This window comes from Labeo rohita, chromosome 16, assembly GCF_022985175.1.
Source record: "Labeo rohita strain BAU-BD-2019 chromosome 16, IGBB_LRoh.1.0, whole genome shotgun sequence".
Taxonomy (NCBI): Eukaryota; Metazoa; Chordata; class Actinopteri; order Cypriniformes; family Cyprinidae; genus Labeo; species Labeo rohita.
In genome coordinates this window covers 21,175,392-21,188,945 of record NC_066884.1, presented here as the reverse complement: position 1 = coordinate 21,188,945, position 13,554 = coordinate 21,175,392, and the positions used below count along the sequence as shown (strand labels likewise).

Below are 13,554 nucleotides of genomic sequence, written 5' to 3'. Positions count from 1 at the left end.
AAGCCACAAGACTTTTCTTACAGCAGTTGAGATTGTTATTTGAAATGTTAGATGGAACATATCTGACTGCCTTTCAAGTACCTGCTAAATTATGTTGGTATAGGGGTTAATGAGTTTGATGTACTGTACTAAAGCCAGATGTTACATTAAGAGGATAATTAGATGTTTCTATGAGAATGAGCAGTAACTTATTAGGTCTCTGGTGACTTGTTAAGTCCAAAAAAGAAACATGTCACTCGTACAATGGTTTGCCCTTGGGCAGTGAAACTTAAAAAAAAAAAAAAGAAAAAGAAAAAGAAAAGAAAAGAAATTGTAAATGAATAGCCAAATGTTAAAAACAGCAAATTAAGGATAAATCCATGAAAAAAACTGAATGGAAACAAGTATCTTGAAATGTTCTAAGCAGTCCATGCTATAAAATATAATAGAAATAATAAGTAAATAATTAGAGCCAGCCCCAGTATGTTCAGGAATATTTAAAGAACAGAAAGACCTGTTCAGTTCATCTTATTTCACCTTTTGTCTCTGTGGACTCGTTTAGCAAACAAGCTTGGACTGTCCTCTCCCATGATACTCACACACTAATTGTTGCTGATAATGAATACGTACAACAATGATGCTTTTAAACACAGTTACTATGTATACGGAAGAATCACACCAGACACACGTTGTATCATTTTTCTTTGCTTTTATTAAAAAACACTTTACAGTTTTCACTTATTTTGGATATTCATTTGCGCATGGATTTTCTTTGGCAGTCCTGGGTCACTGAAATGATCTGGAAACAAAACGAGATGTTGGCTTTAATTTAAGAGTGTAATTTCACACATACAAGTACACATTATTATTATTATTGAGCTCAATTTATATTGTAACATTAGCTCAATAATATGTGACCCCGGATTACAAAAACAGTCTTAAGTCGCACAGGTATACAGTAGTCAACAATTGAAGTGGATCAAAACCTTTCATTAAATTTATCCTAAAACTAAAAAGAATACCTGTTCTTGTCTTAGGACAACTTTGAGTAACTTTTTTTGATCCACTTCAAATGTTGACTACTATATTTGAAGAGCTCAGATGCAAAACCAGCTAAAAGCCATCTCGGTCAAAAATGAGATAATGATACAGAGTGAATGCTCCTGACACATAGAATACGTCCATCAAATACTTCTTCTTCATACTCGCTAAATTCCAGCCTCTGCCCAATCAAAAGTACATTTACATTTACGTTTACATTTATTCATTTAGCAGACGCTTTTATCCAAAGCGACTTACAGGTGGGGAATACATCAAGCGATTTGTCCTAAAGAAGCAAAACGACCTACGAGGTGCTCAAAATACCATATAACAGGCATTGTTCAATTAAGTACAAGCTAGAAAGGGAAAAGAGTAGAAAAGGAATTTTTTTTTTTTTTTTTTTTTAAGTCAAGTAGTGTCGAAAGAGATGGGTTTTCAGCAGTTGCTTGAAAAAGTACCAGAACTTATACATAGAAATCTATACAAAGTAGCCAGAAAGAAATGCTTATTTTTAAAAAATACGTCTGACGGATTTAGAGGCTTTTGCATCTGAACTCTTCATTTATAGCAATAGCTAAAAATACATTGTATTGGTCAAAATGATTTATTTTTTACTTTTCTGCCAAAAATCATTAGGAAATGAAGTAAAGATCATGTTCCATAAGGATATTTTGTAAATTCCCTACCATAATTATATCAAAACTTAATTTTTGATTAGTAATATGCATTGCTAAGATCTTCATTCAAATGGGATTTTATCAATATTTAGATTTTTTTGCACCCCCAGATTTCAGTTTTTTAAATAGTTGGATCTCTGCCAAATATTGTCCTGTCCTAACAAAGCTAACAAGTCCTAACAAGCTTAATTATTCATCTTTCAGATGATGCACAAATCCCAATTTCCAATCATTGACCCTTATGACTGGTTTAATGGACCCAGTTCACATATTTTTCTGAGAAGTAGAATATTTACATGCTAAATGTAAAGCTCGTTATCAGAAGATTGTACCAAGTGTACCTAAAAAACTGCAAATGTGCCCCATACAAATTTACCTGCTGCAAATTCACGAATATCTTTAGGCCTTTTCAGAAATACATCCCTGTAAAGAGAGAAAGAGTGAGTGAGAGAGTATGGATGAATAAAAAAAGTGTGATTGTGTGACCTTGATTAACAAAAAAACATAAAGACTGACCTTAAGAAGTCACTCAGTAACATCTCCACCTCTGGATGAGACCTTAAATATTTTTCATTAGCTATCCGGGTCTTGACCTGTATGTGAAATCATACACAATTTGAGTCTTTAAAAAAGAAATCACATTTCCCATACAATTTATTTGATCAATATCAGGCTATATCTCTAATGTTCTTTAGAGTTACGAGGTTAGTGGGACTTTATCCAGCGGCAACAAAATCTGCAGACTCTTAACTTCCACCTGAAGAAAATGAAATACCTTGAATTGATGCAGTTTCTCCTGCTGCTCGGGACTTAAAGCGCCGAAATCGAGTTTCTCCAGAGTGTTTCTCTCCGCCATCACAGCACGCTGTTGTTTCCAAGCACCTGATGTTGACGTGCGTCATGCTTCTGTTGCTAAGCAACATACACTTTAGTATGCTTTTATCAGACAGATCCACTGACCCAAAGCAGTTAAAAAACATATATAAAATTATCTATTTTTTAGCTTTCTATTGTTGTATGTTTTGATTGTACTATACAGTTTTTCTATTATTAGATTTTGTTTTAACTTGTTTATTTTTTAAACTTGATTATGCTAATTGTTTAAATTGGCTGCAGTTGTATGCAAATAAATAAATAATAAACAAACAATTAATCACCGTTTGTGGGCTCTGTGAACTTAATTCTCAGTGAGCCCCGTTGCATGATATCATTTATGATGAAATGATGATATCATTTATTCCATTTAGCAACGCGTCATGGCAATAAATAAGCCGCAACTATAACAGTAACATATGGTGACTTGGTAAACTCACTGAAGTAGTTATGTCATTCGATCTATCGGATACAAAGCGAGACAGATGGCATGTAAGGCTGTTGCCCACCGGTAAGTGATATTCTATTTGTTTTCAAAGCTATATTTCTTAGTTATTTTCCAGTTAACGTTACATTTTCTGAGTCCTTCTCCAGTTCACTCAAGGTCGCTTGGTTATATCTAACATACAGTTAATCCAACGGCGAAATATTTTTTTTCGTCAATTCAGAGAAATGTTCTTGAATCTTGAAAGCACCTCTTGTTCAAACAAATGTTCACAAATCCGAGTGTTGGCATTTCCGTTTTGACTTGCTAATGACTCGACAGATTCAAAAACTTAATAGTCATGCCCAAAGTTTAATGGCAGTTTTCAGAATTATCCAAAAAAATAAAGATGATATAAGAGATACAAAGATGGGAAAACCTGAAATAAAAAAGAAAAGCCCAAAGAGTGTCCAGAACTACAAGCAAACAGGATTTACAGCCAAAAATAAACTAGGCTAACAGATACAAGGCTAAGCTAACAGACAAGTACATGTAATGATTTGTAGACAGTGACCTCTTATGGTAACTTTGTGTAAAACACAACATGTAACAGAGATTGTAAATTCATGCAGGAGATACAAAGTTATAAAGTTTTATTAGCCTTTATAATATAATATAATATAATATAATATAATATAATATAATATAATATAATATAATATAATATAATAATACTCTACTATATAATATAATCACTGCTGTACCTATTATATTATAACTAAATATTATTTAGCCTAGTAAAACTCTGATAATTCACTGCTGGTGTCACTTAGTGTGTCTGTATTTCTCTAACCAGTGAGAAATAGGAAATTTGTAGTTGAAGTGAAACACCTTTGTAAGTTATTGAGCAAGGAGAGGAATTTGATGTTGTTCCACTCCCACATACTCTGTTGTGTGTTCTGTGGCAACATCAAAAGCATGATATTGTTATATTGGTTTTATACAATGATTGAGTAATATTAAGTAACTTAAGCAAATGAATGAAGGATTTAGTACCTTGTTTAAACAAAAATACATTCAATACAGAACCCTCGCCTGTCATCAGCGTAACCAAGAATCAATGAAAAAATCTCCCCAGTATTAAAACTGGCAAACACAGACAAGCGGAGTGATACAAACTGTGAAAAATCCCAGTTTTGGACTATATAATATAATATAATATAATATAATTAAAATATAATATAATATAATAAAATAATATGTGTTACTTCATAGGATAATGTGTTCTCATGACTCCACGCCATGTTATTGTTTCAAGGGCAATTGAAGTTGCCTGTTCAGGCTAATTCTCCTAAACCAGGCTGGTTTTCTTCAACAGGAGCATGTTTTGCAGTGCTAGAAAATAGAAAATAGTGCATTATTTTCGCAGTCTGTGGTTCCATAACCTCGACCAACAACGAAATAAGGACTACTATTATTCTTATTACTATTCTTATTCTTATTACTACTATTATTCTTCTGTTTTGTGTGGAATTTCTGAACTGCAACCATAACAAAGACAGTGAAGTCAGGTAATAAACAATGTGCATGTGATTTGCATTAAGCTTGTCATGCAAGTACACTTTGTGTAATGCTAAAATTGTGTTCATATTTATTTGCAATGTCTATAAAAGTTTATCTCTACATATTTTATATTGTATTTTTAACCTATCAGACAGTAGTAAACTAGTAAAAGGGTACTGCCTGATCACTTTTTCCAAATGCTGGGTATTTGGTCATTCATCAGTGTTTTAAAGACTATACTTACAGTGTTGTCTCCCTGAAGTCTTGATGGCATCTGTAAATCCAGTTATATTGCAGTTATAAAATGTCAGAACATGCATTTACAAAATCTCCCGCTAATATCACCACATACTATATCCCTGCTATTTCCTGAAGGCATTTTTGCTGTGCTCGTAAAAAAAGATATGTGTTCTGCTCCAATGCTGGACTAAACATTTTAGGTTATTTTAGGTGTTGCAAAAGCAGCAGGATTAATGTTTCAGATGTTTCAAATATAAAGGTTTACCTCCACCTGGCAGAGTTGTGTTAAAAACTGGATTGCTCTCTGTGGAATTGATGCCTGATATAAGAGACAAAATTGGAATCCCGTTGTTATCTTTTTGTAATAATATTTTTGCCTAGCTTCTGTTAATGGAGAACAAAAATCAAACCAATACAAAGTGAAAAAGTACTCACAAGAACACGTGAGTTCATTTGTGTATTTCTACAAGAGAATTAAAACGCATTCAATTTATACAGTAGATACAATCCTTAAAATAAAGAGCAGTAAAACTATTCTGAGAAAATGAATAATTGTTAGTGAACTCACATCACAAGAGATGTGGAATCGAACTGTAAATGGACAGTAGGGCAAACTGATTCCACGACGAGTTACTTTTATGAAGGGATGAGTAAAGTTTATTGAGTTTCCCTCCAGGGTTGCTGTGAATTGCTAGTGGAGAATTGTGAGACATACAGTAAACATGGTGAAACTTTCACACGTTGCTTATTTAATGCCTACAAGACAAGGCAGAAGTTGCATATTAATTCCACTAGGGGGTGTTACAGTAATATGTTCTAAGTAAAATCTAGACAGCACAATTTGGATGTACTGTAACATGAACCTTATGCCAACTTAGTATCTTAGTGGCCATTTTGACCACAGTTAGTCTTTTTATGGACTTTTTTTTCTCATAGGGATTCATGTCAGAAGAAATCTAGTTTTGATATTTACATTAACACTCCACTCCGCATCACAGCTGTGGTCTTGCACGTTCTCAGCCACAGCGTCGGGCAGGTCGAAGTCAAAGGACGAATCTACTCTCCGAATGCCAACACACGTTTCACCTGCTGCGCGAAATTCATCAAATTAATCAAATCTGTTGTAATCCCAGGACTGAAACAACGTCTGAAGTTTAGCGTCAACAGTACTCTATGGCTTCTTTGAATCGACAGGTTGCCTATTCCTAGAAATAAATTACAACTACTCGAATTGAGCTAAACTCATACGATCATTTGTTTGACAAAATGCAAGCAGACTATATTTTGGAATGTGCTCTTTTAAAAAAAGAAGAAAAAAAGTAATTTTGATAAGAAATATAATAACTCCGGTCAAAAACAGCGCATCATCAGCCTGTTTTCGTGCTTTAGCGACACTTATTGGTGCATATCACCATAGTTATAAAATGCAGTTTCGTTAACAACAGTATAGTATTAAAATGAGAAATACGCAATCCTACCTTCAGGCGACTTTCCCTCGATAGGAGAAAAGCACAAGAACAAAGCAAGAAACAACAGAGCGGTCTGCATAGTGATACTGTATATGAGAGACTGAGGCTGGAAGACACTAGAAGGCTAGAAGGGAGTAACCCAGGGGCGTTACTAGACCTAAAGCACTGTGGCAGGCCCCCATTACACATACTCATACTCATACATATAAATGAAAAAGACATTTATACAAAAAAATAATGCTTTTCATCTGATGTCATCATCTTTGCTGGTTTAAGCTGGTCCTTTGCTGGTTTTTGCTGGTCCTTTGCTGGTTTATGCTAGTCATATTGCTGGTCAAGGACCAGCATAAACCAGCAAACGACCAGCATAAACCAGCTAAGGACCAGCACAGACCAGCAAAGGACCAGCTTAAACCAGCAAAGGACCATCTTAAACCAGCACCAAAACATACCTAACCAGCATATGCTGTTTTTTTCACCAGGGCTACCTGCTACGTCACTTGCAATCCATACAAATCGTGTGTGTTGCCAATGGAGACAAGAAGCTGTGGCGGTAATTTAGCACAATGTCATGTAGGAGATAAAGACAAGACCCGCAAATCCGTGGCCACAGAACAGCAGAATATGAATGAATATGAATATGAAGCAGAATATGAACGAGAGAATGTGAAGTCTTTTCCTCCCGTAGAAAACCATTAACACTTAATATGACTTAATGTATTAAGATGCAATTAAAATTTTCAAATTCAATATACAGTTTATTAATGTAATGCATGTAGGCTATATAGCGCTTTCCTTCGCAAAACGTGGCATAATGTGGCATAACGGACTAAACTCAATATGATCCTATTCATTATTAAAACAACTACACACAAGCAGGTGAGCCCAGAATAAACCCATACATTCGCCATTTCCCATAAATAATAATTTCTACAGCTCTTTTATATAATTGTCATTTGTTTATATTGGTTTTCTACAGGAGGAAAACGTCTATTTAACGCATTACGTTCTGGGCACGTCTGCTTGCCTATACAGAGTTGGTCATTTTAATATCATCTAATGCCTTTCTTATGGCACGTTCATATCTGCTGGTATATCATTTGACAACAGCAAGGTTTATATTGAATTTGGTCTTTATCATCTTAGTGCTTTTGCCACATTAAGTGTTTGCTGGGCAAGTACAAAAGTGAAAGTTTGCGCATTGTGTTCATGGCCATATGCTTGCCTTGAAGTACATTAAATTAATAAACTGTATTATAAATTTGATCGTTAATGGCACTTAATGTATCTTAATACATTAAGCCATATCAAGTGTTAATGGTTTTCTAAGGGAGGAAAAACCTTAACCAGAGACTTTGCGCATTGCGTTCATATTCTGCTGTTCTGTGGCCACGGATTTGCGGGTCTTGTTTTTATCTCCTACAGATGACTTGCATGACCCTGTACGTTATGATGTTAAATTAGCTTTAATCTTTTAACGACCACAGCGTCTTGTTTCTATTGACAACATGTACCATTTGTGTGGATTGCAAGTGACGTCGCAGGTAGCAGAGAGTGCAAGTGGCGATTGCGAGTGACATTGTAATTTAGTTTCTTTTTTCTTGTCTTCACCACCTGGCTACTGTTGTAAAATGTTGATTTAATTACAAATAATAATAAATAAATAAAATAAAGTAAAAATAAAATAGACTGTAAGTGACGTCACTTCCGGAAGTGCAGTTGTCTGAGAGTGCAGGTCTGAGAGTACAGTTGCATGTCTGTAGCCAGACCCTATTGGTATGTGCAACGCCCATGGAGCAACCCAGTCAGCCACTGGGCATGCGCACATCTATGTAGTTTGTCTAAAGGAGGCATTTTCAGTGGGCTGACCCATTGCCAACATATACAAAGATTACATGACGTGATTCCATATCTTCTTACACAATGTACTTACTGATGTATCTGAGAATATCAGAATATATGAAAATATATATGAGAATATTAATCAAAAGCATTTCTAATTAATTTTAATTTAATAATAAATTATGACACACAATCTATTAAAAGAAATGTAAATTTATTCAATTAATTAAAAGTTTAACAAAAAAAAAAATTACATTCTAAGGCCCTATGGAACTTGTTTAATTAATTAATTAATTAATTTATTTATTTAACCAAATTCTGTGTTTTCCATTCATTTCATTAAATATGAATAATCAAAAGCACGTCTAATGAACTGATTTTACAAAAAATATATATGTATATTTTTTTTTCTTAGTACATTTTTTATGGTAAATAAATTCTGGTAAATATTTTTTTCCCGGTAAACATACCTTTAAAAATATATATATTTTAATAATAATTTTATTAGTATTAGTACTATCATTACTTTAAGTAATTTATTTCTGTCATAGTTAAACCGAACATTTATTGCTGTTGCTGTAAAGACCTTTTAGTTTCTGTTTGCATACATGATAGTTTTGTTGTTGTTGTTTGTTTTTTCAAATGTTCATGAGGTGACTCTCAGAGCAGTTCAAGAGATTGTTTATTTGTTCGTGTACTCGTATATTGAGGCAGACATAGGCTGAAAGCACTGCTAGCATGTAGTAAACAAATCCGCACATCAGTGCGATTCATTCACACAAAGATATGCAGAACATGCAGGATTGTAGAATATTCACAGACACTAGTCCTAGTGTCACAAGAACAAAGCAAGAAACTAGTTTGATTTATTGATCCAAAAGTTGTCAAATTCCTTTCCATTCCATTCCACATAAAATGCCATTTATATTTTGGACGTCGGTTACACAAACCTATCTGTCACAGGGAGAAACGGACGAGAGGCGAGCGGATCCATTTGCGAGCCTTTATTGACATTACGAGACAAATACATAGTTGAGCAGGCAGGGTCAGACAACAGTAAACGGGAGTGTAAGAGGCGAGACGAGAGAGAATAGTCCATAAACGAGCGATAATCCGAAGGCAGGCGGCGAACAGTCGAGAACGAGGAGCCAGGCGAGAGAATCAAAAACACAAGGAACTATGAAACACTAGACAAAGGGAGAAACACTATAAACAATCCGTGGTTAGCATGGGGAAAGACCGGGGCTTTTATGGTGCTGCTGATTGGTCACATGCGCAGACGCGATCAGCATGATGCATGATGGGAGATGTAGTCCGGGGTGTAGTACAACAGTCAGAGTGTGACGATAGGGTGAGAGTGACATCTGGCGGTGAGCGGACAGCGGGACACCGACCAGATTTGTGACATAGCCCCCCCCCCAGGGAGCGGCTTCCAGACGCTCGAAGGGAGCAACGGTCCAGGGGAGCGGTGGGGCGGGAGCGAGACAGGGCGAAGGCTGGAGGGCCAGGTCCATGTAGAGGACCCGGTGATTGAGGCTGGACCGACAGAGCAGGGCCGGAGGCAGAGCAGGAGCCCTCCAGGGCGGAGCCGGAGGCAGAGCAGGAGCCCTCCAGGGCGGAGCCAGAGGCGGAGCAGGAGCCCTCCAGGGCGGAGCCGGAAGCGGAGCGGGAGCCGCAAGGGCCCTCCAGGGCGGAACAGGAGGCGGAGCAGCCCTCCGGGGCGGAGCAGGAGGTGGAGCAGCCCTCCGGGGCGGAGCAGGAACCCGCGTCACGGTCTGGAACCTGGGGAAAGCAGGGACAGAGGAGGCGGACAGAACAAGGAAAGAAGCTGAGAGTTTATAGGGGGACGCCACCTCCATGGGAGGTTCCACAGCCAAGGCGGACACCTCTGGAGGCATTGGCGCAGCTTCTCCGAACGAGAGGAGTTCTGGAGCAGGCTTGTGACCAGGCGGGAGCTGGGACAGAGCAGGAAACTGCGTTATGGTCTGGGACCTGGGAAAAGCAGAGACACAGGAGCCAGACAGAATAAAGGGAGAAGCAGAGAGTTTAAAGGGTAATGCCCCCTCCATAAGAGGTTCTACAGCTGGCGCTGACACCTCTGGAGGCATTGGCGCAGCTTCTCCGACGGGGTAGGCCTCTGGAGCAGACTTGAGACCAGATGGGACCCCTGGAGCAGACTTGGGACCAGACGGGACCTCTGGAGCAGACTTGAGACCAGACGTGACCACCGGGGCGGACTTGTGAACAGACGTGACCTCCGGGGCGGACTTGTGAACAGACGTGACCTTTGGGCGGTCTGATGAGTCGTGACTTGATTCTGGGTGGTCAGACAAGACGTGATGGGGCTCTGGGCCATCGGGCAGGACGTGACTTGGGCCGTCAGGCGGGACGTGACTTGACTCTGGGCCGTCAGGCGGGACGTGACTTGGGCTGTCAGGCGGGACGTGACTGGACTCTGGGACGTGACTGGACTCTGGGCCGTCAGGCGGGACGTGACTGAACTCTGGGACGTCAGGCGGGACGTGACTGGACTCTGGGACGTCAGGCGGGACGTGACTGGACTCTGGGGCAGCAGCAATAACTTCATTTGGCTCATGAAGGTCAGCTGTGGTTTGGCTTGGTTCGTGGAGATTGGCTGTGACTTGACTTGATTCATGAAGATCAGTAGTGAACTGCTTTGACTTATGGAGATCAGCGGTGACTTGACTTGGCTCATGGAGATCATTGACTTTACTTGACTCAGGAACCACGGCTGTTACCTTGCTTGACCCAGGAACCACGGGTATGACGTTGCTTGACTCAGGAAAGACTGCCTTGACGTTGCTTGACGCAGGAACGACCGCCTTGATGTTGCTTGACGCAGGAACGACCGCCTTGACGTTGCTTGACGCAGGAACGACCGCCTTGATGTTGCTGGACTTGGCAGCCTGACTGGACTTGGAAGTTACAGCTGTAGCCTGACTTGACTCTGGAGCAGCGGCTGAAGCTTGACTTGGCTCTGGAATAACAGCAGCAGCTTGACTTGGCTCATGAGGATCTGCTATTACCTGGCTTGGCTCATGGAGATCCGCTGTAACGGGATTTGACTCAGGAACAACATGGCTTGACTCAGGAACAACAGCTGTAGTGTGACTTGACTCAGGAACAACAGCTGTAACGTGACTTGACTCATGAACAACATGGCTTGACTCAGGAACAACAGCTGTAACGTGACTTGACTCAGGAACAACATGGCTTGACTCAGGAACAACAGCTGTAACGTGACTTGACTCGTGGGGAACAGATGTAACTTGGCTTGACGCATGGAAAACGACAGCTTTGGCTTGACTTGATTCTGTGTCTTGACTTGACTCAGGGGTAGCCGCCGCGATCTGAAGGAGCAGCATTTTAGCTGCCCATACCGTCATTAGGGGTGAGTCCAGCACGTGGGCCATCATGATAGGCCGTGATCTTGAGATGTCAGACGAGACATGGCGAGGCTCAGCGCCGTCAGGCAGGTCGTAACTCGACTCAGAGACCACGGCTGCGACTTTGCTTGACTCAGGAACCGCTTCAGGAAGGGCGGCCATGATGTGTGCAGACTCAGGAGCAGAAAACATGGCGTGAACAGGCTGTGACTTGACGGAGATGTCCTGAGCAGGCTGTGGTTTGGCTGACGTGGCGTTAGCGGGCGCTGGCTTGACAGACGTGGCGTTAGCGGGCGCGGGCTTGACTGATGTGACGTTAGCGGGCGCGGGCTTGACTGATGTGGCGTTAGCGGGTGCTGGCTTGACTGACGTGGTGTTAGCGGGCGCTGGCTTGGCGGCCATCTCTGCAACAGACTCTGGCGTGACGGCCATCTTTGCGACAGGCTCTGGCGTGGCAGCCATTTTGTGCAGTGGCTCTGGCGTGGCAGCCATCTTGACAGTGCTTGGCCCGGGAATGAGGGCTGTAACTTGACTTGAGACAGAAGAGACAGCTGTAATTTGACTTGACACAGGAGCCACAGTAGTAGCTTGACCTGACACTAGAAACACAGCTTTAACTTGACTTGCCTTGGGAAGAGCAGCTCTGACTTGACTTGATGCAGGAAACACGGCTCCAGCTTGACTTGACATAGGAACAGCAGCTGTAATCTGACTTGACTTGGAAACTTGACTTGACTCAGGAAGCGCGGCTGCAACTTGACTTGAAAACTTGACTTGACTCAGGAAATGCAGCTGCAACACTATATGGCTCTGGTATGGCAGCCGTGACGTGACGGAGCTCTGTTCTCGCCGCCATTGTGTGGACGCGCTCCGACGCGGCCGCCATTTTGTGAACGGGCACCGCCGTCGTCGCCATTGTGTGGACACGCTCCGACGCGGCCGCCATTTTGTGAACGGGCTCCGCCATCGTCGCCATTGTGTGGACGCGCTCCGACGCGGCCGCCATTTTGTGAACGGGCACCGCTATCGCCGCCACTTTGTGCACGGGCTCTGTTGTCGCTGCTGTGGTATGAACGCGCTCTGGCGCGGCCGCCATCTTATGAGCGTGCACCGGCGCGGCCGCCATTACACGGGCGGGTTGCGCGGCCGGCGCTGCCGCGATATCGCGTTGCTTCTCCGCAACATCCACAGTAAGTGAAGAACCGCTGATATGTAGTGCAATGTCAAGGTACTGTCTTAGAGTCCAATGGGGCTGATGCAGTGGCATTGAGGAGCCGAAAGGTTCAGAAAGCCCACCACGAAAAAATACCATCAGACACAGATCGTTCATTGCAGTCTGACGTGCTAACGTAATAAAGTCCAAAACGTATTCCTCCACTGATCGCTCACCTTGCTTGAGGAGCATGATCTGGACTGCAGTGTCCTGAGCTGCTGGATCCTTGTTGACGGATTGTTCTGTCACAGGGAGAAACGGACGAGAGGCGAGCGGATCCATTTGCGAGCCTTTATTGACATTACAAGACAAATACATAGTTGAGCAGGCAGGGTCAGACAACAGTAAACGGGAGTGTAAGAGGCGAGACGAGAGAGAATAGTCCATAAACGAGCGATAATCCGAAGGCAGGCGGCGAACAGTCGAGAACGAGGAGCCAGGCGAGAGAATCAAAAACACAAGGAACTATGAAACACTAGACAAAGGGAGAAACACTATAAACAATCCATGGTTAGCATGGGGAAAGACCGGGGCTTTTATGGTGCTGCTGATTGGTCACATGCGCAGACGCGATCAGCATGATGCATGATGGGAGATGTAGTCCGGGGTGTAGTACAACAGTCAGAGTGTGACGATAGGGTGAGAGTGACATCTGGCGGTGAGCGGACAGCGGGACACCGACCAGATTCGTGACACTATCTTTTCAAACACTTTTACAATAACCCCAATTTGAATACAATCAAAGTGATTTACAGATTTCTGCAAAGACACTGTCAATGTTGTGTTATGACTGGATATGTTACTCATTACTCTCTGCTTCATACTA

General features: G+C 41.3%; 1 protein-coding gene and 1 long non-coding RNA gene across 7 annotated transcripts in view; one reads left to right on the top strand and one right to left on the bottom strand.

Annotated features, from left to right (window-relative positions):
* Nucleotides 1–679: 679 nt before the first annotated feature.
* LOC127178098 (RIIa domain-containing protein 1) lies at nucleotides 680–6,338 on the bottom strand. 5 transcript variants are annotated; one of them, XM_051130759.1, is made up of 11 exons: nucleotides 6,276–6,338; nucleotides 5,771–5,886; nucleotides 5,366–5,488; nucleotides 5,233–5,260; nucleotides 5,063–5,116; nucleotides 4,802–4,831; nucleotides 3,144–4,389; nucleotides 2,473–2,609; nucleotides 2,214–2,290; nucleotides 2,074–2,120; nucleotides 680–778 (listed from the first exon to the last, which is right to left on the bottom strand). In XM_051130759.1, exons 8-11 carry the CDS (start codon nucleotides 2,551–2,553, stop codon nucleotides 714–716), a joined length of 270 nt encoding a protein of 89 aa, XP_050986716.1. In that variant the 5' UTR covers nucleotides 2,554–2,609; nucleotides 3,144–4,389; nucleotides 4,802–4,831; nucleotides 5,063–5,116; nucleotides 5,233–5,260; nucleotides 5,366–5,488; nucleotides 5,771–5,886; nucleotides 6,276–6,338; the 3' UTR covers nucleotides 680–713. The 5 variants fall into 5 exon arrangements, with proteins under 5 accessions (XP_050986716.1, XP_050986714.1, XP_050986715.1 ...); XM_051130757.1 differs by lacking the exons at nucleotides 3,144–4,389; nucleotides 4,802–4,831; nucleotides 5,063–5,116; ... (2 more) ...; nucleotides 5,771–5,886; nucleotides 6,276–6,338 and adding an exon at nucleotides 3,011–3,091; XM_051130758.1 differs by lacking the exons at nucleotides 3,144–4,389; nucleotides 4,802–4,831; nucleotides 5,063–5,116; ... (2 more) ...; nucleotides 5,771–5,886; nucleotides 6,276–6,338 and adding an exon at nucleotides 3,011–3,074 and having other exon boundaries at nucleotides 2,473–2,603.
* The window catches only part of LOC127178101 (uncharacterized), a 27,008-nt gene continuing 16,401 nt past the window's right edge, over nucleotides 2,948–13,554 (top strand). For both annotated transcript variants that reach the window (XR_007829302.1, XR_007829303.1), the window contains exon 1: nucleotides 2,948–3,081. This is a non-coding gene — a long non-coding RNA (uncharacterized LOC127178101). The remainder of the gene's footprint in view (nucleotides 3,082–13,554) is intronic.